The sequence below is a fragment of the Harpia harpyja genome, chromosome 7 (genome assembly GCF_026419915.1).
Source record: "Harpia harpyja isolate bHarHar1 chromosome 7, bHarHar1 primary haplotype, whole genome shotgun sequence".
NCBI classification, from domain to species: Eukaryota; Metazoa; Chordata; class Aves; order Accipitriformes; family Accipitridae; genus Harpia; species Harpia harpyja.
In genome coordinates this window covers 13,207,434-13,234,408 of record NC_068946.1, presented here as the reverse complement: position 1 = coordinate 13,234,408, position 26,975 = coordinate 13,207,434, and the positions used below count along the sequence as shown (strand labels likewise).

The 26,975-nt window shown below is 39.1% G+C and overlaps 1 protein-coding gene across 8 annotated transcripts in view; it reads left to right on the top strand.

The window, feature by feature from the left end:
* The window catches only part of DIP2A (disco interacting protein 2 homolog A), a 131,866-nt gene that overhangs the window by 27,191 nt on the left and 77,700 nt on the right, over positions 1-26,975 (top strand). For all 8 annotated transcript variants that reach the window (XR_008236140.1, XM_052793696.1, XM_052793695.1 and 5 more), the window contains exon 2: positions 12,448-12,519. Coding sequence is in view for 7 of the 8 variants with exons in the window: in XM_052793696.1 (XP_052649656.1) it covers positions 12,448-12,519 (72 nt within the window). In the remaining variant the exon portion in view is untranslated. The remainder of the gene's footprint in view (positions 1-12,447; positions 12,520-26,975) is intronic.

Below are 26,975 nucleotides of genomic sequence, written 5' to 3'. Positions count from 1 at the left end.
GCATGGTAGCAGTGTGTTACATTCAGCCTCAAACAGGGTGTTAGTTGTGGGCTTGAGCTTCTAAGACTACAGACACTGAACTTGGCTTTCCTTTGGCTGTTTCTAACAAGGTAAATGAGGAAAATGTGCAGTTGGCAGAAATGACAACATTTTGTTCTTGCTGTTCAGGGAGAGCTCCAGTTCAACAGCAAATAGACATCTGTGTGTTTTTTGTAAGGAAAATTTGTCAAGCTAAGGATATGAAAATACTAGGAAAGAAATCAGCATCTTCCTTCTATGGAACTAATTTTCCTAGTATCGGTAGCAAACTGATGGCTTCTGTCTGGTCATTAAGCAGACAGGGGGAGGTGTGCAGGGTTGAAGCAATCCACTTGTTCTTAACCAGCACCGATGGGAGGCTGGTATGGGCTGGCATGGTCTTGGTCCTGGACAACGGCCTTCTACACAGAAAACTGATGTGAGATGATGGATTTAATTTTTGTGAACACTCACAGTTGCTGACTTTGGACAGATACATGGCGTGTGCTGTGTGATAAGCTTGACTGGAAAAGCACTGCTCACGTGTGTGAGTAATCAAGGAAGGCCTTTACAAGCCATGTTCTTGCACTTCTCAAGTCCCAGATTCAGGAAAGTACTTTGTTTGCTGATCGTTTATAGGCTATTAACCTCAGCTAGACACTTAATAAGTAGTGTTGCAAGTAGAAATAAATGTAAATAAGTTTAGCCATCATAGGGACCCATGCTGGGGCTTCCCAAGCTTGTAAGCACTGAATTGTTCTGGTTGTAATAGGGATTGATGGGTTTTTTCTCCTGCCATGAGAGGTTGTTTGTGTGAACCAGCTGGCTTGCTTTTCTGCATGCTTCTGTGAATAATTCAGCTGGTTTCTTTTTTTCAGTTTTTCAGTGTAGTTTATCATTTTATAGTTCAGCTAGGAACTCTGAATCACTTCATCTGGTTCTTTGTGATCACGTCAGATGATTTGTGTGGATCCAATATGAAGTCTTTTAGTCAGGTCTAATTTCCTAGTTAAAAAAAAACCAAACAAACAACCTACCTTTATATTTTAAAAAGTCAAAGTGTCTGCATTAATAGTAAAACTTGGGCCAATAGCCACCCCCACCCCAGTTATTTCAACATCAACCTTAAATCTCTTTTGTCCTTTCCTCTAAAAGCATGGTTTGACAAGGCATGTGAGGGTGTGGTAATAATGTGTCAGGAAACTAATCAAACCTGAAACTGAGACCTAGAAATCCCTTGAAAAGGTTTTGTAGTTTACAAATTGCAATAACTTGAGTTGTTTATGGTCTAGGTATTGCAGGTTATGTGACTTCTCTTTGTATGTTTTGAATGTACTCTGTGAATTGTGCTGTGGTTTGTGTGTTTTGGGATTTTCTGGTGGGTTTTTAAAAGATTTTCATGGTCTAATTAATGAGTTGGATCTTCCCATAGTCATAGATTTCTGAATAAGGCTGCTTCTGTCTTTAGTATTGTGTATCGTGCCTAAATGGCATCTTTGCTGGGATCTGTTGGGCTTTGTGGTTGCTACTAAAGTATGAATATGAGCTTTTTGCAACTGGTAAATCTGAAATGCTCAGTTGCTTGTAGAACATCTGCAGCTGATAGGGTAACTTCTTGGGTATTAGTGGAGAGAACAAAAAAACTCAATGTTGCTGACACCCAAAAGGTGTACCATAAAAATAAAGCTTCATACAAGATGTAGAAGTTTAGTAGTCTGAAATATCTTCATCTTGCTCATTCATCACTGTGCCTTACTTAATGAGTGTGTGGAGGATGTGAAAAGGAAAAAAAAATGGCTCCTTGGATCAGAAAAGGAGTTACAACAATTTAACCACTTCAGACAGTATTAAATGGTGCATATATCCTCTTTTATTTTTACACACACAGTCCTCAAGACAAGGGATGACTTCATGATATAAGGCATTTATTACCAAGTTAAATATGAATTTTGTTTTGTGATTGGTTGTCTTAACTGAATTATACACAGAAAATTCTATCTAGCCAATAATTTTCTTCTCTTCACAGCATTATGGGAGAGGAATGTGTATTAAAGTTGTTGCAAAAAGTACTATAGAAAGTTTTCTTTCTTTATGGTCCCCCATTTCTATATGTGGTTGTTTCTAGATTTGCATCTTTGGGGGCAGTTTTCAGGTAGTCTTTTGTGGTAACCACGGAGAGTTTGGTCTGAGACTGCTCCTGGATGTTAATGGCAGTAGAAATTGTCAATGCAACCAAGTGAAGGGAAGATAACTGTCTTTGTACTTAGTAGCAAAGTATCTTCCCCCTCCTTCCCCACTGCATGATTTAGGTTAAAGTGACTTGGTTCAGACAATTATTTCTGGCGTAATTCATTATAATGGTTGATTACTACACACCAGTCGTGATTATTCTACTTTCATATTGTATACCTGATGCATCTAAGAAGTAAGAAGCAAAAAGTCTGAATATTTTCATCTCTGCAGTACACTGAGGTTTTGGTTATTTTGAAATACCATTTTCTTAATAGTGTTTAAAAGGGGGACACATTGCATGCATACAACATCCTTTCAAAAGCTTTTCATTTCTGTATTTTACCAAAATAATTTTCAACTGTGTCAAAATATTTTTTTAACTCAAATTTTAAAAGATACTGTTCGTTGATTGGCCCAACCACTCCTAGTCTGTTTTTTTTTCAACTTCTTTTGTTGGCTTTTGTGGGAAGCAGACGGTACATTCCCTATGTACCAGATGATTCCGCCCCCCCCGGATATAGCTTTCCCCAGCTTGTTAAAGGGGATGGCAATATTCATGATTTACATAATAAAGAGATATGAAAGCTGTATCTGGTTTGATAAATTTTGTTCATAACCTCTGGGAGAAGATTCTAATCAACTTTACAGAACATATCAAATGAGTAGTTTCAAAAACAATTCTCATACTTAAAAATGCCTGATGTCATGAAGCTGCAGGGGGTGTTATATTTTGAAGCTTGTATCTGCTGTGGAAATAAAAAACATGATTTAACATGAACTTAATGAAGATGGTTCTTCATTTGTCCTTCTGGTGCAATAGTAGATAAGAGTATGTTTCACTGAAAGGAAACATCTCAACTTATGTAAAACAGGACTAGTTTTTAAATAATTATAAGAGCAGGAGCCAGGGTCAGACTGGTACACCTACAGATGTATGTATAGCTGGCATCTGTCAATCTGTTTATTCTACAGAGAGCCCTAATGGGATAGAACGGAAGTGGTAGAGTTTGAGCTTTTCCTATCTCCCTGTGGAGTGAGCTTAAGGATTTACCAAAGCGGTATAAGAACAATTCATTAATTGGGCTAACTGAGCCTGGAAACTTGCCAGGTTGCTTTTGTGATCCAATTATTTAACCTTCTTTTACCTTGTCAAATGCTGACTGCTGGCAGATGAAGCAAATAACGGCTTAAAGCCAGGCAGCTCAATATTTAAAGAGGACCAGCTCTCTTGTCTTTCAATGTACATGCACAGTTTACAGATGTGGATTTGTGCAGAACAGAATAACCTGGAATGCATAGACTTACCTCATCCTTGCTGTACTGCATACTTCATTCACCTTGGCTTTTTTTTAGTTTGTAAAATGTAAGTGGCGCCTCTGTCTAGCAACTCCTTTGAAACTTTGAGGTGAAAAGGTGATATATAAATGTGTCAGAATAGAATTTTCTAATTCTAACATTTAGCATTGCTTTGCCAATAGCAAAACTCCTAATGGCTTGATCTGACTAAACTTAGGCCAAGATAAAGCACACTAGGCAATTAATGATATTGTAAAATAGATAGTCCCATTGTGTAATTGTGCACAAAGTAGCAAACTTAGTCTTCTGCTACTAACATATTGGTAAAATTACTTCCCTTTCTGTCATTAAGATACATGCAATTAGCTAGTCAATATTTGTCTAGTTTCTAGAACTTGATGTTTCAGTGATTTCATTGTGTATGCAAAGATTTAATGAAACTGTGTACATTTAAGTAGCTGTGTATCTCCATGTTCCTACTTCTGTCTGCAGACAAGTTTTGTACTTTGATAACTTAAATTCTGTCAAAGGGATGAAAGTCCTGCTGCAGATTAGGAATTACCAATAACATACATGTTCAGTGAAGTTGTGCTAAACTTCTAATACTGCTTAAAAGGCATCTTGATGCTCTCAGTATGTTTAAAATAGGATCTTCAAAATAGAATTTCTTACAGGTTAGTCAAACGTATCACCGTATGGAATGATCGGATGTCAATTATTTCCATTTTAAACAGATTTGTATAATATGAAAGATTATAATCAAGATGTATTCACACTTCACTATGCAGACTAAATTAAGGCATCAATCAATAGCCCTTACTTCAGAAAATAGCAATGATTCAGGATAAAGTACTTCTGTTTGAAGACTTTGCAAACTTACAGGTGTAAGGAAGTGTTCTTTTCTGGATATTAAAGATAAAGCTTCACCTGCTTCTCATGCAGCTACAGTTTTCTATGCTTTTCAAAGAACATGAACATAAGCTTAGCTGTGGCTGAAATACTGTGCTATAGAATGAGTCTTGGAATGAAAGTATGTTGTATAGAGGAGAAAAAAAAATGGGACTTTTCACTAGAAATTGCATGCCAGAATGGACTTCAGGTTACATGACAACTTAAAAGTGCTTCTTTATAGCTGCAATTGCAAAGTATGAGTTTTGTAGAAGAGCAAGCAATTGGAAACAGCTGTACTTGCCACTCTTAACCAAAAAAAAAAAAACAAACGAAACCACTGAGTTTAGTGGTATAACTAATCTGTATACTGTCATTTATTCCAGTATAAAGTTCAGTAATGATGGAAATACAGCTTGTAACACAATTTTTGGAAAAGAATCAAAGGTTAAGATTGAATTGGGAAAAATATGAGTAGCTAAAAGTGTAGAACTGAGACTACTTAACTGACTACTTATTTACAGACAGTAGTGAGATGTCCTGCTGGTTTATCAGCGCACTATTAATAATTCAGCTACTAGGGAAAGAATCCAGTGGTAAACTTCTGTTTTGCCCAGGAAAAAATGGTGGTTCCTCAGCTGGCAGAAAAAGGAGAAAAAAACCCCCCAAACCATGGTTTACAGAAGAGCTGTGTTGATGTGGATCCAGTTTGGAACCAGTTTGTTTTATAAGTGCAGCGATTTCCAGATAGAGGTAAGTGATGGTTCTGGAAGACTTCCCCCTACTGCCCCCCCCCCCCCCCTTTGATTATCAGATTTAAACAGCACAGACCTACCAGAGACCATATCTCAGGAATGGCAGCAAGTGTTGGCTTCTGCATAGTTTGGAGGGCCAAAACCCTTTCTTTAATTGCAAGTAATTATTTTCATCTTCTAATTCCTTTATCACCTGTTGATCAGTTTGGCTTTTGCCTGATTTATACAAAAAAGTGTGGTATCTGGGAGAAGAACGTGTAGCAGGTAACCAAAGCTTGTAATGGCTACTAGTAGTAGGTTTGGGAGAGTTGTTCCAGTTTTTTTAGGTTTAAGTGGTGGTAAAAACTTGTGAGTTAGAATGATTGTGAACTGTCACTTGGCAGAATCTGTTGATGACACACCTGCATGTAGCCCAGCTTGAAGCTCATGGCTGTGTATATGGAGAAAATATATCCCTAAACCACTTCCAGTTTTCTTAAGAGTATTTAATTTCTGCAAGTTTTTCTTAACCTTCCACCTTCCTTTCCAATATTTCTGCAGTTTCTCTTTAAGGATTTGCTTTTTGATCTTTGGTTCATCTTCAGGGATTTTCCTCAAGGTCATGTTTCAACCTTGAACTGCTTGCAACTGTCAGATGCCATGCTCATATGAGGCATGTCTGCAGCCTTGGAAGGGAACATGTCTTTCCAAATGTTAGCTAGGTCAAGCCTTTAAGCGTATTTAAACAGTGAGTGTAAGCTGTATGATGATCTTCTGGAAAAGTTCACAAAACTTTATGTGGACAATAAAGTTTTGGTGTTGGTGGTTGTTTTTGTTTTGGGTTTTTGTTCTTGTTTTTCTCTCAAGCCGGTAAGACCTCAGTCAACTTTGTCAGCTCTGCCCTTTAATCCCAATGAGACCTGTGACCTCCCAATGTCTCTTGCTTTCCTTCCTTTGCTGGATAGTGTGGCACTCCTCACCAGTGTGGCAAGTACTCATGCACATGAGATCATAATCTTCTAACTCTGGGGTTAGCCCTCTCATCCACAAGTTTAGCAATCCCAGAGTGAAGGTTTAACAGAACATTTCTTCTTCACTGCTACTGGTGCAGTGGGCTTGGCTACATGAGGGCTTGTCCATCAACCCCTTTATTGGGGGTTGCAATTGTGTGGGTTTCACCTTCTTCGAAAGAAAATGCTGGATTTTGGAAACACCCTCATAATATGTGATATTGAGACTTTAATTTCAATTAAGCAGCTACCTTGGCAGGCTTTCTCATGACTTGGTCTTTGTTTTGGTATCAGGTGTTAACAGGAGAACGGCTGTTTGGTAAGGTACTGACCTTGCCTGTTTGCTGGCTTTTGAATGCCACAGCACGAAGGTGCCTGCTGAGGGAGTTCAGCAGACAGGAGACCTGCTCTTCCTCTTCCTCAAGGCCCGGTTTGTGACTACAAGTTTAGGCATAAATACAATCATCCTGATGTATTTCAGCTCCACACCCTGTTCTTTTTCAGGGTATCAGCAACCGGTATTGACTACCAGGGTGCTGTAACAAATGACATACCTTGGAGTTTGAAAGCTGGGTAACGAGATGTGTGGTATTGCTTGAGGTATATCATATAAGACTGAGAATATAAATCTGACTTACCATAATGACTCGGCATTCATTTCAGGAATTAGATGTGGCTACTGCTGTGCATCTCCCCCTTGATGAACAGCTTTTATCCTACTGTGATGCTTTCTCCGTTTTCAGTCTTTTACATGTTGATTACTATTAGCAAGGTCTTTCTGAAGCCTGCTGATCTACTGTAAATGCATCTTGCTGAAAAGATAAATGTGTTCCTAGGAGTGTGGATTTTTTTTTTTTTTCAGTTTCTGCTTATTGCAGTTCTCAGAGCTATATTTGAGAGAACAGCATCCTTGAGATTTTGTAATACGGATTGTTGTTTAGATGGTTTTGTCATCCTTATTACAGGTTAGATGCACCAATTACTAGGTATTACTTGCCTGTATTGGTTTCAAGCCTTTGAGTAGTAAGCATCCTTAAGGAACTTTCTCCCTGTTGATGTTGGGTATGATTTCTCATTGGCACTCTCTGAGGCTGTATCAAGAATGTTTAAGCTTGCAATGCACATGCATGATATGACTCAGAAGCTTGTGATCTCTGTGGTCTTCACGCTCAAATAGCTGTTGTTCCAGAGCTTTGCCCTCTTAGCATGGGAGAGGAACAATCCATTGACAGTTCTGCTGTCATCAGCCTTTGTATCGGTGAGGTCTCTCTTCCTATGTGCTTCCATTATCAGCAATTTCCTTGAGACTGGTTGGCATGTGATTTACTCTGGAGGACAGATAACATGAGAAACTGAGCCATTTCTTCTGCTGGCTGCATGGTTCAGTTTTCCTCGGCACCAACTTTTGATTCTCCAGCTGTTGCACCTAGTGTTACTGGCTTTCCTTATTGTTGTCTCTCATCATAGTTCTTAGAAATGCCTTTATTATTTTTGCTTTTGCAGTGGACAAAAATCACAGATGTCAGCGTAATTTTTTGTTGTTTCTGACTTTGAAGTAAGTCAAGATCATGTAGCAATGCAGTGTTCCTTTTACAATACTTTTAGGACAATACAAAATAAAGTTTGGTGAGTTGTTTCACTTAACAAAAATATTTACCAAGCAAGTCTAAGAGGTAGAATTAGAAATTATGACTGCTGAATTGATTCTTCCATCTCCACCAACCCTTCAAATACAGTGACAACCTGTCCCCAGAAACACTGGAGATTTACTTTAAATTTTTCCACAGGTGACTTCTGAGTTATGTTTTAGACTGGCAACTTGTCTGCCTTTTCAAACCATTCAAGAACCACCTCTTCAGGCAGAAGCCAGTGTTCACACCCTTGACTTTCTCTTTATACTGAAGGAACTGGCAAAAGTTTCTGCAGTGATTCATTAATAGTTGATATACCTGAGACTGTGACTGTGGCCAAACAGTGGAATCCTTAAAGGTTTCATCTTGCAGATATATTAGATCTTATTCTTTTCATCAACGTTTAATACACAGTTATCTCATTTAGAAATGTCTCTGTTCTTGACCTCTGCAAATTGGTGACCTGGAGCCATTCCCTATCTTCAGCAAGTACTAGGCTCTCACAGAGCCATCCTCAGCTGTATGCTACACAAGAGTCATCTTGCGGAGAGTGTTTACATGCTGGACTCTTGAGACCTGTTGCCAGCACGGTGTGGTGCGTGGTTCTTACAGCTGCTCCCAGTGAAAATTTAAGTGCAAACTACTGATTAAGGACTGGAGAAGTTGCTCACTTCATAGCAAGCTCACCTTTCCATGAGCTGTTCGGTGTTTGTCTGCATCTAGCTCGTCTTCCCTTCTCCATCAGTAGCCTTCAAGATGACTCAGTGCAGGGATACAAATCTACAAAGGAGCTGGAACAGCACTGGATGGCCTCTGCCCTGTATGTTCATGCGCTGAAGAGGAGAGGCTGCTGCACTTGTGGGTGTTCTTGGGTGATCAAGAAAATAACGTTCTGTTAGTCACACTGTATTTATTTATGAACCTCCTAGCTCACATATGCCCAATTTCTAGTTAAAAAAAAGCTTTTTCTAAGCATTGTTATCCAATCCGTAGAGCTACCATAAAATACTTGAGATTACAAAGTCAGGATTTTGCAGTGTGAGGATTTTGCAATGCAATGAGGCATGGCAGCTGTACCTAGGCAGTAAAGCATGTGCTTGTTTCCTATTCTTGTGTTTTCTGAAGAGCTTTGAAGCACTTACTTAGTGTTCACCACCTACTTTTCAGAGTTGAAAATAAGCTCATTGAAATTTTTGAACCCAGCAAGTGGATAGCCAATGAAAAATAATTAATGAAAACCCAATAAAATGCAGGTAATTTTTATTTAGTTAATTTGGCATTTAGATTCTGTTAGCTATAGTGCTAACATTGTGAAATAAAAACATGCCTGGGTAGATTTGGGGTAACTGCATGACAGATTTTTTGTGCACTAATTAAGAAAATAATTTTTATAGATCATTTTAAGAAATGCCAATGCTTTCATCTCTCTCTAGATTAATTTTCTTGGAGCTTCTGACATATTTTATGATATGTCAGATATTCCAGGAAGAGAACTAATGGCTCGACCCAGTGTCTAGCTTTATCCAGGCTTCCCAGCTGGTTTGCTGAGACTGAGGAACCTCATATTGCTTTTGTGTAATCTAATAACTAGGGAGAAAGTGAGGCTAAATGACAGCAGCTGTGGCCCCGACATACCAGATGTGGCTAAGCGGCTCTGTTTGGAAGAGGTGAGGGATCACAAAGAACCCCAAATGATGGGTTAATCCCACTGAGGCTCTGAGGGTGAGGGGGTGGGGAGCAATTGTCAGGAGGAATCCACCCCCAAGCTTTTGAGAAAGGAACAAAGAAAAGCTTTGTTAATCAGCAAAGTCTGACTTGCCAGTGGGGTTGCAAAAGTCGACAGAGATGCTTCTGACTTTAGACTTTTCTTAACCCGGTTCAAGAAAAATTCTTCAAGTTAGCATTCCAGCAAAATCAAAGAATTTCGAAATGCAACAAGATGCCAAAGTTTGAGATACTCTGGTTTAAATGAGACTCTCTTTTCCACCCTGTCTTTTGATCTGCTGCTTCCATGGCATACCTCTTCAGTTGGGTGATACCTGGCAAGGTGGCTGGTCTGCGCAGAGGTTTGATTTAAGGATTACTTGAATCATCTATGGAGCCGTGAAAATTACTGTCCTCACTGAAGTTCCGGTATGGCAAATTTGTGTTACGTACAGCATTTGTCACTTAAAGAACTTGCTGAGATTGCTTTAGTCTTCCAACTTACTTACATTTTAAGATAAAGTGCTCTTTCTGCTAGTGCTTCTTGACTGTTTTTGTTGGGGGGGTGTCATTGGTTTTCTTCTGAAAATGATGCGTCTTTTTTGGTATCCTTTTTCTTTCTTTGTTGAAATGACTTACTTAAAGAGTGTAATTTGTCATTTTGATCAGCTATTCCCAGGCACACAAATCTGCTTGGGCATTTGTTGTTTTTATTTTGTTTTGATTTCATTCTTGTTTTGATATAATTATGTAACATACATATTATGTTATACATACATATTTCTTCTGCAAAAAAATTTTCTGCTCAAGAAAAATGGTAACCAAAGCATTTCTGTCTTGTGTCCAAACTTCATATGAAATATTTACACAGGTTTGAGTAAAAACTGACAAATTCTGTTTGCAGGTATTTCAAACTACCTGCAGTGATTGAAGCACTCCAGGATTTGCATTTTTTTTCCTTACCTATTTTGAACAGTGTCTTCAAGCTCTCATTGCTTGTTTTGGCATACTCTCAGTAACTTTAAATGATGCATATTCACTTAATTGCAGGAGGGGGATGGTAGAATGAAGTGACTTTGTTTCTGTTAGCAGTATCCACTGATGGAAGAGGGAGGTGGATGTTTGAGGAAATGTGTTTAAAGCACATACTGCTACGGACAATGCTGAATAAAAAACCAAAATCAACCCTTATGTATTAAGGCAAATACCCGAGAAACATTTTAAAATACAGAGTAAGAACTTTTCTGTGTAAAATCTGACTGTGAGGAAAAGGGGTTCTTGCATACCCAGGCCATGCCACTCATCTGGTTGAATTAAAAATGACTGTTATTAGTAACATATAATCTTATATATAATTTTATAGCCTCATTCCCAAAGGGAATGAATCCCACGTAAATCATGCTCTGTCTTTGTCCGGATTGCCGTCATAACTCTTGATTCTGCTGGTTGTCTGCAGAAAACTGGTAAGGATAAAGACAAATACCCAGCAAAGTCCCAGGTCTGGGACATGTTGTCAGCTCTTACTGCACACCTGATGACTGAGGTCAGAGAGGCCTTAGAAATAGCACGGGGTAGTATTCTTGGAGCTCTGTCAAATGCAAGACCTAAACCCATGCAAGCACCAAGCGTGCTAAGACTCACAAAACTGGGGTTTTTTCTGTTTTTACACTTCCCTTACAGTTTCCAGATATTAAGTTTCAGGTTTGGCAGAAAGCAAATGGCCAGAGGAAGGCTGTTTTACTTAATCCATATATATGTAATTCATGCCTTTTTTTTTTTTTCTTCTCCCTAGTTTGCTTTGATATGCTCTTTCACCAATATGTTGCTGGAAGAATGTGCTTGAAGCAAAGATCTAAATGTAAAATTTTACTTCTGTGCCCTAATTAAAGTCAAGATAATTATCTGCCTACATTTCTAAAATCCACCTTCTACTTGAGTATGTTTTCAAAAATTTAATCAGATATTAAAAATATCTTTAATCTTGGTTATATTTCATGCTGTTGTGATGCATTTGCCAGTTATGGAGGGATAAAAGCCCACTTTCGTAGTGAAACTGCATAGTATCTCACCATCTTTAAGCAAGTGTGAATTTTGGGAGATGGGAGTGGTTTTAAGTTACTCAAGATCACTGTTTTCATGTCTATGCTGAGATCTAGAAAATGGACAAAGCTCGTAAAATTTTGGTGGGGTTTGGGTTTTTTTTATTCTTATATTAAGCTTGCTGCTGGTTTTGCATGAAGCCACCTTGTTCTGGTGGTAGAATCATGGAAGTACAGATTCTGAAATGTCTCAAAAACTTATTTTGGATTTCTATAGAAGTTTTCCTTTTATTCTAGTCTGCATGAAAACACATGTCACATTTTACCAGTGGAGTCTGCAATATAGGTTTAAAACAGCATATCAGATGACAACTGTGAATAAAACTAGTGCTAGATTATCACCTCCTAGAATTTGAAAGCGGAGACTGATGTGCTGCACAGTGCAGGGTGGACAACATGTTCTAGAGTTTGAAAGGCAGTACAAAGTTGTTCTAGAGGATGTTCTTTGAAGCCCTGGTATGTTGAGCATTTCTGATGCCCCAGAAGGGTGTGGAGACAGGATTGTCAGCTTCATTAGCTTCTTCTATGCTGCAAATCTTTTGTGCTGCGTTCTGCATTATGGCAAACATCTCCAGAACCACGTTCAACACAGGTGCTGCAGACAAAAACACTATTCCTCTGTCATATACCTCCAAGACACTCATTTTCATATGTGCACAGATAGCGCTGCATGGGTGGTATGTATATGGCCATGAATTTCTCTGACGTGCCCGGGTCTTTGTTGCTAATGTGACTGATTCAAAGTTAGCGAGTTTAATCATAAGCATCATGAAAATCAGAAGGCTTATTTAAAAACTGTTCAAAACAATATGAATTTATTTCTTCCTTTCTTTAGGAGACATCACTCAGAAAGGATATGAAAAGAAAAGAGCAAAGCTGTTAGCACGGTACATACCGCTAATTCAAGGTAAGAGACTGCATATAAATTACACCTTTTGTGCTAAATCTGTGAAAATGTGTAATGGAAAAGTGCTCACTAGGTAGAATAGATGAATTAATAGCATTTGATTGACATGGCAGCTAACCAGTAGTGGAAAATGGCTATTACAGAGAAGTGCCGAACAAGAGAAAAGTCTTAAGTGTTTTTTTTAACATTTTATGTGAAATGTTAAATGGTAACATTTTTGTCAGCAAACTTTAGTTTGAGAACTGCATCCAAGACTTTAAGATAACTCTAAAAATGAGTGAAGTTATTCCTGAAAGCAAGTTGGCCAGTTTCATTAAACAAAAACACTCACTAGTCGTCACTCTCATTCTTTAGTGTGCTTTTTTGCACATGCCCTCTGCTGCCCCCCCCCCCCTTCAAAATACTGACTTTTTATTATAAACTATTACTTCTTAAGCTGCTTATTATCAGACTTCATCTTCAATGGCCAAAACCTAAATGCCCAACTCTATTTATTTATTTTTGTATTAGGACACTTAAATCACTCAGGGTTAAAGCTGTTGTGCTGCAATTGAACTTTGGTCTTGTGTAATAACTGTAGGCCAATTCTTCTATAGCTTGAGAGATTCCGGTTGAGATAAGGGAAAATGCGAAGATAACCGAGATGAGTGGAACTGATAATGAGACACTGTAGATAGATCAGAGAAAAAGAATAACAGATATTATTTTACAATGTTAGTATTACTCTTTCAGATCAGAGAACAGAGGGATTAATGCTGTGATTTTGGTCCTGTTTTGATTCTGATCTTTACAGAAGTTGCTGATTTGAAGGAGGAATGGGCATCTCCAGCCAGTTTTGTGCAAATTGTTCAGCTAGATGATACTCTCTTTTGCTTTTGAAATCTTGATGCAGTGACCCCTGTGGCTCTTCATACCAGGGTAGACAAAAGGTTTTTTTCTCATGAGTTCTGCTGACTGCCAAGTTGTGGTTTTAGAAAAAGTTTTACGGTGTGTATTTGGCATTGAACAGTTAGAATGTGATCTGGTGTCTCATTATGGGGTTTCTTAGCACAGGTTTGTTGTTGTGGTTTTTTTGGTTTGTTTTTTAAGAAAACTGTAGCTTTTCTCTTAGCAAATTTATAATACTCTGTAGACACACAGGACCTAACTCATCTCTGTAAAATGGCTCGTTCCTTGAATAGAAGCAGTTTGGATTTTTTTGATAAATATTGCAGTCAGCAGCAAGCTCTAGCTTCACCTGCCACAGTTTCTCCTCACAAGAAATGTTCTGTCAATGAACTCTGTCTACTAGAAAGTCATGTCTTTGGATTTCTGTCTCTTGTTTTAATCTCTCATAACCATTGATTTACTCTGCCTTCTCTCCTTTCTATTGATAGTGGGGTTTGGTTTTTGGTTTTTTTTTTCCCCTCTCAACCATTAAACCAAAAGGCTGTTTATTCAAGTGTAGCTTCGGAAAGTATAGCACTTTGTCTTCCATACTTTTTAAAGTAAGTTTTAAAGCTAGGATGCAGTGCAAAGCACCATTGTTCCCCTTTTCTGTGTGAATACTGCTGGCCCTGTGTCATACTCTATCTCTTGGGGTCTTAGAAGCAACACTGACTCCTGTGCAGGGTTTCCAGGGGTGTTAAACTGATTAAATTCAGTTGTCTGCCCTAGAAGCCTGCTGTGATATCTGTATAATTTCAAAGGGTGTTTTCTAATATCCTTTTAGGTAACCTGCTCATTCAGGAACTCACTCAGCTGAAGCGGTGTATGAAACTACAGAATTGACTTGTTAGATAGCTTTGGAAGGAAAAAAAAAAAAAAAGAGTCGGAAAAATACATTAATGGCACTTTTTCAGAATTGGTTTCACTGAAGCTTCTCTTTCAGACTTGAGGTGTTCAGGACAGTTTCATTCAGGAGAAGTGACTTCATATAATCTAGGTTAACATTTTAACATCCCGGACAATAATTGTAAGAAAGCATGTCCTAAGGAGATGGCAATGCAATTCAGTGATCTCCTAGTTTGTCTGTGATCTGGTGTTAGGCTCAACTAAGAATCCTAGGTACCTTTAGATTTCCAGCTGCTTTAGAATTTCTCCTTGTTCAGCTAGGTTTTCCCTAATTTTAAGGAGTGGTCAAATATTAGCTGATCCTATGGTTTGTCCTACCACATTTGATACCACATTTTCTAAGTAATACCAGATTACCTGATTTGTCTACCACTTCTGCCTATCTTAGCATTAAGATGACAGGAATCTAGCTTTAATAAGCTAAAAAGAGAGTGAGTGGGCTGTCTGCCTCTGAGCACAAAGAATGGTACTCTGGCAAAAAGACAAAGTTTGCTTAAAACCCTAAGCTAACTAATTATTTCAGTTTCCTGACATATGTTCCATTAACCCAGTTCTAGCTTGGAATTTTGTTAATTGGCACAGCTTCAGCATGGCTCAGATTAATGTGTGAAATCCCAGTGGCTTTGAGCCTGCAGTAATTTTTTATCATTAACAATTTAATCGCGGGATTTTTTGTAACGTCCTTTGTTCAGTGGCATTCCTGATAGGATTCGTTAGGTTTCCCATTATCCATCAAGTTTTTGCAGATTGATGGATGCCAGCATTTTAGATTTGAAGAGTTCTTAGTCTGTGACTTGACCATCCCCAAGACCAATAAATTGTGTGTTTCTAAAGCTGATTTGGTCATCATTTCTTTCCCAAGTCATTGTCATCTTTTCTTTCTTGGTCTACGAGGTAAAGACTGCTGACCAGTTCATGTTCTTCAGTACTTACTTGAATTTCACAAAACCTGATGTCTTCCTCCTAGTGCATCAATACCTAGCTCTACTTGTTTTGTTATGAAACTTTAGCTGATAGTGCAATTCTGCTGATCTGTAAGGCTTTTAAAAAATGTAGGGTGGGCAGTGAAAGTACTGAGTAAGAAATAGAATTCCTGGTGAGAGGCAGGAAAGTAGAAAAAGGAGTAATGGGAAAATTGTTTGAAATGAAAGGTTTTGATTACTGTAAGTTTATGAAATTATTAGTGAACTCAAGATAGGACTGCATGTTGTTGTGGTACTTGTAAAGAAGGAAAAAGTGGTAGCACAGGTTTGGAAGCAATTGTGGAAAGAGATGGCTTAAATTGAGGGGAGAAGGTGACTGTTCTGTGAATCTGCTGTAGGTTCTCCAACTTAGACTTGAATGTGGGCAGGGTTTTCTGTGATTTTGGGGTAAGTGATTCTTCTGTCTTGTTAGAAATTGGGAACAGATACCTGTAATCATAGTGTTCAGATTTACGTGGGTAGTTGTTCTTTTAATAAATATTTATGAATAAGCAAGTTGTATGATCTTTGTATCTTAAAGCATACTCATAAGATTTGAATTCTGGAAGTTTAACTTTTCATGTTGTACCTCATCAGCTGCCATGTAAAGACTAATCATATGACAACTCCTGCTCTTTCAGTGCTATGTAAAGTGGATTGGATTAAGTTTCTGCTGCACTGTGTAGCTGAATCTGTGAGGAACCAAATCATTTTACAGAGTTAAATAACCCCGTAGAGGGCTTGGTGAATAGAAAAAGAATTGGCTGCAAAGCTTATTTTCAATTAACATAAAATTAAGTAGAACATGTTAGTATTCAGGAGTCATGTTCCTGTAGGCTCTCTTTTGCATTCTAAAATTCTCAACCTGCAGTTATGAAGAGTTAGTGGACATGTTAGATTTCACTTAGGAACCATAAAACTATATAGTTACGGGGAAATACTAATTAAAATGCGTTATCTTTCACTAATCCAACCAAATGCACTGTGCAAAAGTAAAAACAAGTGTTGAGTAATAGCAAGCCTTAACAGTAATCATTCAGTAATCAGTTTCCTCAGTTAACCTCTGCACCCAAATTTCAGATAAAACTCTGTGGAAATAATAAATTATGTCTGTAGGCAACCTGGCATGCTGCTAGGTGGAGCTTCTGAGTGATGGATAACATCAGACACATGGCAAAAATCCATTTTGAATGTGGATAGAGCTTGAGTGTAAAAAGATTCAGAAATAACATGATAAAATGAGCAGTGTTTAGAGTAAAATTTGGTAACTTGCATCCTGGAGTGTACTGTCCTGATAGGGAACAAACACTGTACTCTCTTCTCCCTTTTTTTCCTTGTAGCCAATGTTCATTGTCATTTTTCTGTTCAATTTCAGGAAACTTTTGATGGCTAAAGGAACTGTTTCTTTCTAGAATCACTTTATATTTGCAGATGTGGGGTATATATCTCAGAATGAGAAACAATACCAGGGATGATGACAACTCCAAAAGCCTCATTATAAGCAATCTCAGTGCTATGCTTGGGAGAGCAGGTAACTTCTACCTGTGAAGTTACATTTGTCATCGGAGCATTAAAAAATTCATGTCACGAAGTGGAATGTCATGAGCTGATTGTTGAATGTGAAATAAATAAAATTTCTTCTCTGCACTCAAGTGATATGTTGGTAACTGTAGATTTCTTTTTAGTGGTTGCCATGCCACTACCTGAATTTTGCTGATACTCCAGACACTTGAAACCATTTCAAAGCTATTTTAACCAAAGGGGAAGATGAAATACGAACCTCGGAGGTTCTGACAGCAACTAGTCAGTCACTTGAAGATAGTCTGTGTTCCCTTTTGTTAAATAGGAATTACCCTGGAACCATCTTCTGTGGATGTGGTAACTTTCTGCTCACCTACCAGTTGTTTCTTTAAAAAAACGAGTATTTTCTGTAGTTTTAAAAGCTTGGCCAGTGTAGCTGTTTTATTTTTTTTATATATATATATTTATATATTTTTATATATATATTTTATATATATATTATATATATATAAAAAACCAGATACACTGTTTTATATATAAAAATATATAATATAGATATAATTTAGATATATAATAACAGCTATATAGCGCTATATATATTTATTTTTTATTTACCTGTGTTTTGCTTGTTTTCTTCCTATCTCTTGAATGTTTCAGGAGTCAGGTTTTCCTGGTCTAAATATGCTTTCAGTTGAGAAAACTCAATGCTAGCATTTGAGGCCAGCTGTTATTGTGTAGATTAGTTGTCAAATGCCAGTGGAATCAGACCAGTGCCTTGAGCACCTGTATTCCATTGAGGCACACCTTCTATACTGGTACTGGATTTGTAGATTAACCACTGTGCTCATTCATAAGCTCAGGGACCTCTTAAACATTCTGGTGATCTTAAAGATTCAAGAACACTTCCAAGCCAAAGCAGAAGAAATGAGATAAAATCAAACATGAAAAATACATGGGTTGATTTGCATCTAATCCTGAGATGACGGAAGAGGCCTCTATGGACTTGAAGGTAATTGCTTCAGCTTGAGGCTGTACTTCTGCAGTCAGTAGTGGCTCTGCACTGAATCGTCCAATAATATGGAGTTGTTCTGCATCAGCTACATGACTGTAATTAGCCACAGCACATAATAGTCTGTTCCTGTTAGCTTTCTTATGTCGAGTCTGATTTGGTAGATATTAGAAACAAATTTGGTACAAGAAGAAACAATCAGTGCCAATTAAAACTTACCGTTTCACTCCTGCTGCCTCTTCAGATGTGAAATGTCTCTTCAGCCATCAGCTTTCACATAAAAGTTCCAAATGTCTATCTTCATCTTGGGCAAATAAATTTTTAAGATTGTTGCTTTTATGGCTTTATTGTGAAAGAAAATATGAGTGGTACATTAACCATAGTGCAACTGCCACTGCTGCTTATCTATTAGTGACAATATAACACATATAAAGAAAACAAAAATGTAGAGATTGAAAATACTAAACCAGACATGCTTCTGCTTTATAAACCTGAAAAACCACACATTTGTCATTGTCCTCTGAGAGCTGTTATTTACAGGACATGGTGTGTTTGTCAACTGTAAGTACTAGTCCAGATTAATGGTAGTTTTGAGAAAGTTCACCCAAGTCAAATCCGGCTGTCGTGGTTTAACCTCAGCCGGCAACTAGGCACCACACAACCGCTTCCTCACTCCTTCCTCCCCCAGCTGTGGGATGGGGAGGAGAATCAGGAGGGGGAAGGGAAGTAAAACTCATGCATTGAGATAAGAACAGTTTAATAATTGAAATAAAATAATAATAATTGTAATGAAAAGGAAGATAACAAAAGGAGAGAGATAAAACCCCAAAAAGACAAGCGGTGCACAACACAATTGCTCACCACCCACTGACCAATGCCCAGTTAGTTCCCAAGCAGTGATCCGCCCCTCCCAGCCAACTCGCCCTGGTTATATACTGAGCATGACGTCCTATGGTATGGAATATCCCTTTGGCAAGTTCAGGTCAACTGTCGTGGCCATGCTCCCTGCCAGCTTCTTGTGCACCTGCTTGCTGGCAGAGCATGGGAAACTGAAAAATGCTTAACTTAGGATAAGTGCTACTTAGCAACAACTAAGCATTCAGTGTGTTATCAACATTATTCTCATACTAAATCCAAAATACAGCGCTGTACCAGCTACTAGGAAGAAAATTACCTCTGTCCCAGCTGAAACCAGGACACTGGCATAAAGTATGACCTGCTAAACCCAAGGTGTTTAGGTCAAGCTCCTTGTATTACTGTCAAAAAAAAAAAGCTGTTACCACATGAAGCATCTCATCTCTTTTCTTGAGAGCTAACATCGGCTTGCTGTCTTGGAGTTTTTCTGTGGTGGATTAAATTTAGAGACTTGCATGTCTCCAGTGTACTTTTTCATAGAGTCATAGTGTAACTAATGAGATCAAAAATCCCTGAATGGTCTGTCATTAACAAAAACCCAAACCCCTGTATGGCAGGAAATCATAGGTTATTTTGTTGAGTTAAAAGCAATGCTAAATGTTGCATTTTATAAATATCAAGTAACCTGAGCACATAGCTTCTTTTTAATACAGCAAAACTTTGCCTCTGTGTATCACGAAATCCAATGGTCATTCAGTGGTATCAGTTAAGCCAACTTTTCATAGCTGGCTCATTCATCGGAGACAACTTAAAGCATACAGCAACATCTTTCACTTCTTTTACTAATGCTGTCTTATATTTAAGTTGGAGAATAATTAAGGTGAAATAGTCTTAAAGGAAACGAGCTGATCATATTTTTTTTTATTAAAACACATGGTTCTTTGGATTTTTTTAAAGTAATGACAAGTGATTTCAGCTTGTTCTTTCATAGACCTTTAAGGAGCTCTTTGAGGCCTAAAACAGAAATGCTGTTCAGTCGGTGTCCTTTACTCGTTTGTATGTTCCCAAGAGCTGGTATTTTCTACTGCATTGACATCTTTATAAGTGAGGGCTTTATAAAGGCAGTTTGAAATTTTAAAGCACTATGAGTATTATTAGTGGTAGTATTGCTCGTGAGCCATATAGTACAAGGAGATTTTGCCATCAGGGATTTTGTAAGCAGAGAAATGTTCTGCTAGCTGGTATGTCTGGTAAAAGTGAAGTACCTACAGATGCACAGGAATTGTATGATAAAGGAATTATATCTGAAATGAAGTGGTTTTTTTCTCCTCTCCTTGTCTTCTTCAGAATCATAGAATGGTTTGGGTTGGAAGGGACCTTAAAGACCTATCTAGTTCCAACCCCCCTGCCATGGGCACAGGCACCTTCCACTAGACGAGGTTGCTCAAAGCCCCATCCAACCTGGCCTTGAACACTTCCAGCGATGGGGCATCCACAGCCTCTCTGGGCAACCTGTTCCAGTGCTTCACCACCCTCACTGTGAAGAATTTTTTCCTTATATTTAATCTAAATCTACCCTCTTTCAGTTTAAAAGTTACCCCTCGTCCTATCACTATACTCCCTGATAAGGAGTCCCTCCCCATCTTTCCTGTAGGCCCCCTTTAAGTGCTGGAAGGCCGCTGTAAGGTCTCCCTGGAGCCTTCTCTTCTCCGGGCTGGACAACCTCAACTCTCTCATCCTGTCCTCATAGGATTGGTGCTCCAGCCCCCTGATCATCTTTGTGGCCCTCCTCTGGACTCGCTCCAACAGGTCCACATCCTTCTTATGTTGGGGGCCCCAGAGCTGGATGCAGTACTCCAGGTGGGGTCTCACCAGAGTGGAGTAGAGGGGGAGAATCACCTCCCTCGACCTGCTAGCCACACTTCCTTTGATGGAGCCCAGATTGCAATTGGCTTTCTGGGCTTTGTCCCAGCTATTACTGGTTCCAATTAAAGGCACTGTATTTCTGCATAAATTTTGATATGATTTGGTTTGCAGTTTCCTCTGCTCCAGTTTTATCACTTAGAGCTTTCCTTCGTTTGGGTCATTAAGCCCAAAAAATACTAAAAAGCATGTAAGGTGTTACTCCTTTTTCTCATGTTGTTATTCTTTAAAACGAACTGAATGTGACTTTAAGGCACAGTCAAAAGGAAGGGGGATTTATGTGCAAGCAGATCAGGGGAAGAGCTTATTCTTCAATATAAACAGGGTTACGTAAACTGGATGACTGCCCCAAATAATCATACTGCAAAACTCCTCAAAATATTTGCAGAAGGGTGTGGTAATGGCAAATATGAATTAGTTAGTTTAACAGCTGAGAGGTTTGACAAAGGGCTTGTCGTAAGCAAACCTCCAGTTAGGAGTACCAGCCAACTTTTCTAGCTCCTTTAGAGTTTTCCCCTCTGCTTAAACTTAGTGTTAGTAACTATATCCTGACCAGTGCCTTGTGTACTGTCTAAGCAAGGAAAGCAACCATAAAATCCCAGTTCCTTTCCATTTGATGTGTTGTGCTGGAGAGGGAGATTGGTGTTGAGTATTAGCTGAGGGAATTCTGCTCTGAACATGTGCAGGTGCTACTTCATCCGTCCTATGTTAGTGTATTTCTGCTGAAATTTGCTCTGGAGAAGTTGAGATGCAAGATTGGAACGGGAAACTGTCCTGTATGGGTGTTTCTGGCTTTTGCCTGTAGTACAAGTCCCTCTTCTCCATCATTTCCTAGACGGTGGTACTGTGGGAGCATTAGTTTTGATAAAACATGCCTGGGGGAGACTGGGGGGGGGGGGGGGGGGGAGCAGGGAAAGGTACAAGAGAGAAAGGGGAGCCTCGCTGAAAGGGAAAAGACAACTGCATTGTAGAGGAAAATCATATTTTGTGTGAATGTAAGGGGAGGAGACATTCAAAAGTGATGTCTAAAACAAAAGACTGTCATCTAATTTGTGAGATGAAGCTAGGTGATAGTGTCTGCCACGAGTGTTAATTTTGCTTCCTTACACTTGCAGATGCTCTGTTGCTTACTGTGCTGTTGCTTATTCTTCCAAAAGCTTATCAGTTTCAGTTAACTGGAAATGTTTTTTTGTTCCACAGTTTTCTAGGGCACATGTTGTCTCCATCTCCTGGTGTAATTCTGTATCTTTTACCAGGAATGATTATGCTACCATGAAGGTGCAGGTCTTAAGCTTCCTTTCTAAACAGCTCAGGTTGTAACTCCAAAACCTGATTCCTACCTTACTAGTGTCTACATGAACTATTACTGCTGGTTCATCTCCAATATTTTGCAAGACTGTGTTGCAGATATGTTGTGAGAACTTTTCACCTTTACACCCAGGTGGCAAGTCATCACGCAGCCCTCTCTGATACTGTCAGAACTCTGGACAGTTGGTTCATGGTGGAAACACCTAACAGTAGTTCCCTTTTTCTTGCCCCTAGAGAGGTATCTATCAATACAAAAGTAAATCTGGCCATCTTACCGAGCAGACACATGGAATAATTTCTCTGCATTAGGTTGCTGCTGTCTTGCATGGAAACGTTTCTCCTCCATTAGGGCTGCTAATACGGAAACAGGATTTCTCTGTGATACCCCTGAATTATCTTGCTGAACCTCTTTTTCTCTTCAGTGACCAAGTTAACTTGGGTGTGTCAGTGAAACTTGTCTCCCCGATGTTTCTGTTTATTTTGGTGAACTAGATCTGAAGTCTGAGGACCTTTGGCCAACTGCGCCATGCATGCTCCTAAGAATGTGTGCATCTACCCTCTTGCCTCGTGATGGTTGTTTTCTTAGTATCCTGATTTCTTACTGATCTTTTTGCAGTGTTAATGGTTATTTTTCTGGTGCTGCTTTACAGAACAATCTGTGTAAATGATTTCACTAGATTTAGTTAGCGCTAGAGAAGCACCTTGCTGAGTAACTTTATTTTTCCTTTGTTGTCAGAGTGATTCTGCTGTAATTAAAATTACTTTATTTTGTTCTTTTCTCCCCTTTTCTTCCTTAGCGCTTCTGCTCCACCAAGATTAAAATGTTATCATTTTCAAATTTTCATTTTTAAGGAAAATGATGATGAAACCTCTCTAGTTTTGGTTGAGGCTGGCATGTCCCATACTTCTATTTTTCTTACATTTTAATTTTTTTATGTAAGTTACTTGAAAAACCTTACTGCTAATTCTGTAGGAGCTCAGTTAAAGCATCAAACAATTTAATAGTACTTAAGATAACTTAGCGGTGGACTTGGGTGCAGGATTTGTAGGTTTTGGTTCCCTTGGACATGTTTTGTAGGTGGTAGCCCTTCATGCTCCCTTGTGCTTATGAAGTGCTGCTGCTGCTGTTTCAGAGGTGTGTCTTTTTTGATAGACAATGCCTTGTATTTTTCTCAAACTAACATTGTAAGAACTCTGTTCCTGTCAGGAACTCAAAACGTGGTTATATACATCATCCTTGGTAGCTTGCTTTCTTTTCTAATTAGTGTGCTTAAATAGACATTGCCTGTGCTGGCTTAGCTAATATGACCAAATTTACATAAGTGATGTGGCCAACATCACCTTGAAAGTTGATAGCCAAGCAAGGAGTGTTTTAACAGGGATCTTCCAAGGTCCAGGGACTGAATTGTCCCATTGCTCTCTGCTGCAGCTGGGTGGTGCACAGCCAGCCATCTTCCTCTGACTGCTGTGCTTCACCTGCCGTTCCCTGCTCCTAGTGTTGATTTTGCTGACTCTGCCACAGAGGCTTTTCATACCTGGCTTCTGCTTCTTTTACTGCCTGCTTTGATGAGACCTCTGCTGCATGGTGCTTGGGTAATTTATATTAATTTGGGCTGTGACTGACAGGCAGAATCCGCTTATGTTAGGAGAGCTGGGCTGCTTGTGAAGCATCTCCTGAACTGCTGCTTGGAATGGACTATTATTTTGAGAAATAAAAGTGCTAGCTAATGACACGTAGGTGTTCTGCTTACCAGTCTTGTCATAATGTCTAAATAAGCAGATCTCTTGCTGTTGGTATTTTCATTGAGAGAGTTTAGTTTCCTGGCTAGTACTTGGATCCATTGAATTTTTAACAAGCATCTTCTATGCTTTTGTATTTTTTGCTGCTGTTGTATGCTTCCTTTAATGGAAGGTAATAATGCCCTTTAAATTGTTTCATTTTCTCCAAGTGGAAACTTAGGAGCTGAAGTTTTTGAGTAGAAGAAAATCTTACAGAACAGTGGAAGATTGTCAAGCATAATGCATGTATATGATGCCTATTTTTTTTTTTTTTTAACTCATGATTTTCTAATATTTTATTCTGGCTAATAAATTATATTGGGTAGACCCTTGTTCAGTTTCACTAACCTGGAAGGTGTGAACACTTAGATCAGATCTTGAAGACAAAAATGAGGTAATATGCTCTTGGGATGTGGTATGACAGCAAAGAATGATATAATTGAGCTGTGACCTGAGTAAGGACTGGATGCTTAATAAGTGAGGTGAGGATTCTCAGACCAAAAAGTAAAGAGAGGTCCTCAGTCCTCAGATTTCAGTCTCTTGAGGGATAGTTTCCATTTAGTCTCCTGCCTTAAGTTTTCTATTAAAAGATCCGGAACTCAGCGTTTCATGTAAAACTTTAGCATCTCGGGTCATCTTTGTGAGAAGAGTTTGCTTTTTTACTGTATCTAAAATTCTATTTAAAGAAACCTGGAATTAATGACTGTTATTGTGGAGCTGTACTTAAGCTAGGTACGCATTAGCACAGCTACGCAGCTTTGCTTGAGAAGACTCTGAGGAGTACAAGGTACCCTAGTGATGATGAAATCAAGGGGTTACATGCAAATACTTAACGTGAAGGTACTACGCAATGGTGCATCTCTTCTGCCATGATGTATGAAGCGGTACTAACGGAGAAGGAGAGGCTATTTCCAACACACCTGGCCCTGCCCCTGCTCCTTGCATACGTTAATTAAATGGCTGAAAAACCTGCCAGGAAAGACCGTACTTATTCTTGTAGACTGCCTGTCTCTCACTGGGAAACTCCTGAAGCTCACTCTCCTTTAGGGCAGGCAACAGCAGAGGGACCTAAGAAATACTGCAGTCCTTGGCGAAAACCTCCCTTGTTTTGGTAGGGACCATAAGTGAGTGTAGGTGGTAAACAGACCACAATGGTGAAACATGAACAGGTCTGTAGGACTTGAATCTGTGGAGAGGGGGTGGAAAGCAGAGGCAGGGTTGGAGGAGATGGGCTGAAGAGCCTGGAGGTGGAGGGGCAGTAAGGAACAGAGCATGCTGCAGGCTGGATGGCTGGATGTGGTCTTTTGGCAGAGCAGGGTGCTGGGTGCAGAGGAGACAGCAGAGAGGGACTAGAGCAGGGCTGGACAGACCAAAAGGTTGGCCTAGAGCCAGACCAGGAGTTTCCCACACTTGTTTTATTTTCTGCTTTGTCATACCCCTTTTCCCTTCTTTTAGTGCTTTGAACCTGGTTGTCAGCTTTTGTTCCTTTCTTATTTCTAGATCCAGTTCAACAGCTGCAGAAAGGTTTAATAGTGTACGAAGAGCCTCAAGTTTCCTCTTTGGCCTCCCTCTTCCCCTCTCCTCTCTGCAAAGCTCTTTAATATGATACGTCATCTGCTGCAGACTGTGGATGTTTGGAGGCATGATACATAACTGGGTAGTCATGCAAGTGAAACTGAGATGAGGGAATTGTTGCCATGCTATTTTAACTCCTTTGGTTTTACTTTTCAATTTACCATTAAAACTTGGAAGAGAATACTTGTGAAAGGTTCAGCTAGTAAACTGGTACAACTTATCTCACATAAATTAACCTAGTTTAGAACTGAAATTACTTTGTCTGAATTTCTATTTTGGGAGATGAATTTCAAGATTAGTCTTTTTGCGAAGGTAATTAGATTTGAATGTCTAATAGCTGTTACAAATAAGGGTTTGCTGAGACATTGGTGAAAGTCTTTAAAAACCATCGAGTTTGACGTTAAAGCATCACATCTTGCACAGATGAGATGAAAGAGGCAATAGGGTAACTGCTCTGCACACGGGTTGCTGAGGAGAGTCCTCTAGTAATAGAGTTTGTGCTTTTGCTAAGTATGTTTTTGAAATTTGTCTCTGCTTATCTGATGCCAAATGTGTTAAGCTAGGCATCCTCCCCAGCGATGCTAGCAAAGAGTCTTCATGGTACTGTCAACTGTTCAGTGCTCTTACAGTAAAATAATTTTTGCTTGTGTAAATCAAAATTGCTGGAAACGTCAGTGTAAGTCTTGAATCTCCAGTACTAGCAGATGGAAAAATACAGTTATAATTCAAATATTAACTTTAATTTCATCCTGTAGAAGGAAATTGTTCAGTTAACTGGTACAAGCAGCCTCTTTAAGATGACTTTTCATTCTTGCTAGCTTTGGGTAAGTTAAAAATGGACAAAATACAGTGATAGTGGATCAAGTGTCTTTAGTGTATGCTTCTTAAAATGTTATTTTTGTAAAGATCTTCAGTGTGAAGGGGGAGGGGGGTTAACCTAATTATCCAGCTGCTTTTGCTGAAGGCTGAGGTAGTGATTTGCATAGTACCAGAATAAATTAACAAGTTCACCAAGCTTGTGGAACAGGATTTTTTCTGGCACATAATTGTGTAGCCTAAGAGTTAGATGCAATATCTTACTATTTTTACCAAAAAGTGATGTTTTTCAGTCTCATCCATGGTGGTTTTGCACTAAGATGTGAAACCTTCTTCTTTGAGAAAGCAAAAAGGGAGACTTAACCTGAAGAAACACAGTTGTGGTTTCCAACAGTACCACTGAATTTGTGCCTCATCCTAATTTAAAGGGAACTTCTGAGGTTCATTGATACATATTTCATCACAATACAGCTCCCCTAATGCCGATTCACAAAAATCTGTTCCATAAGTGTTGGAGGAGGAGAGGGTTCTGGTTTTGGAGTTGGTAAGCTTTCGTGCACTCTTACGCTTATGTGGGGTCCCCCCTCTTCCCCACTCCCCCTGCCCCCAATTCTGGTGTGGCCAAATAGCAATGCTCAAGTTGCATATGGCTCAGGAGCATCCTACATGCAGCTTGTCATCTGCTGATTGATTATACCGGTTAGCTCATTTTCCATCTTACTTTCCCCTAAATAAACCCTTGTGCCAGATGCAGCAGTGTCATTGATCACAAATTATACTGACCGGCTTTGCTGGGTACATGGGATCACAGAGTGGGAAAGGGACTTGGTTGTGGTCTTATGAATCCTGATTCCAAGGCTCTGTAGTTACTTGCT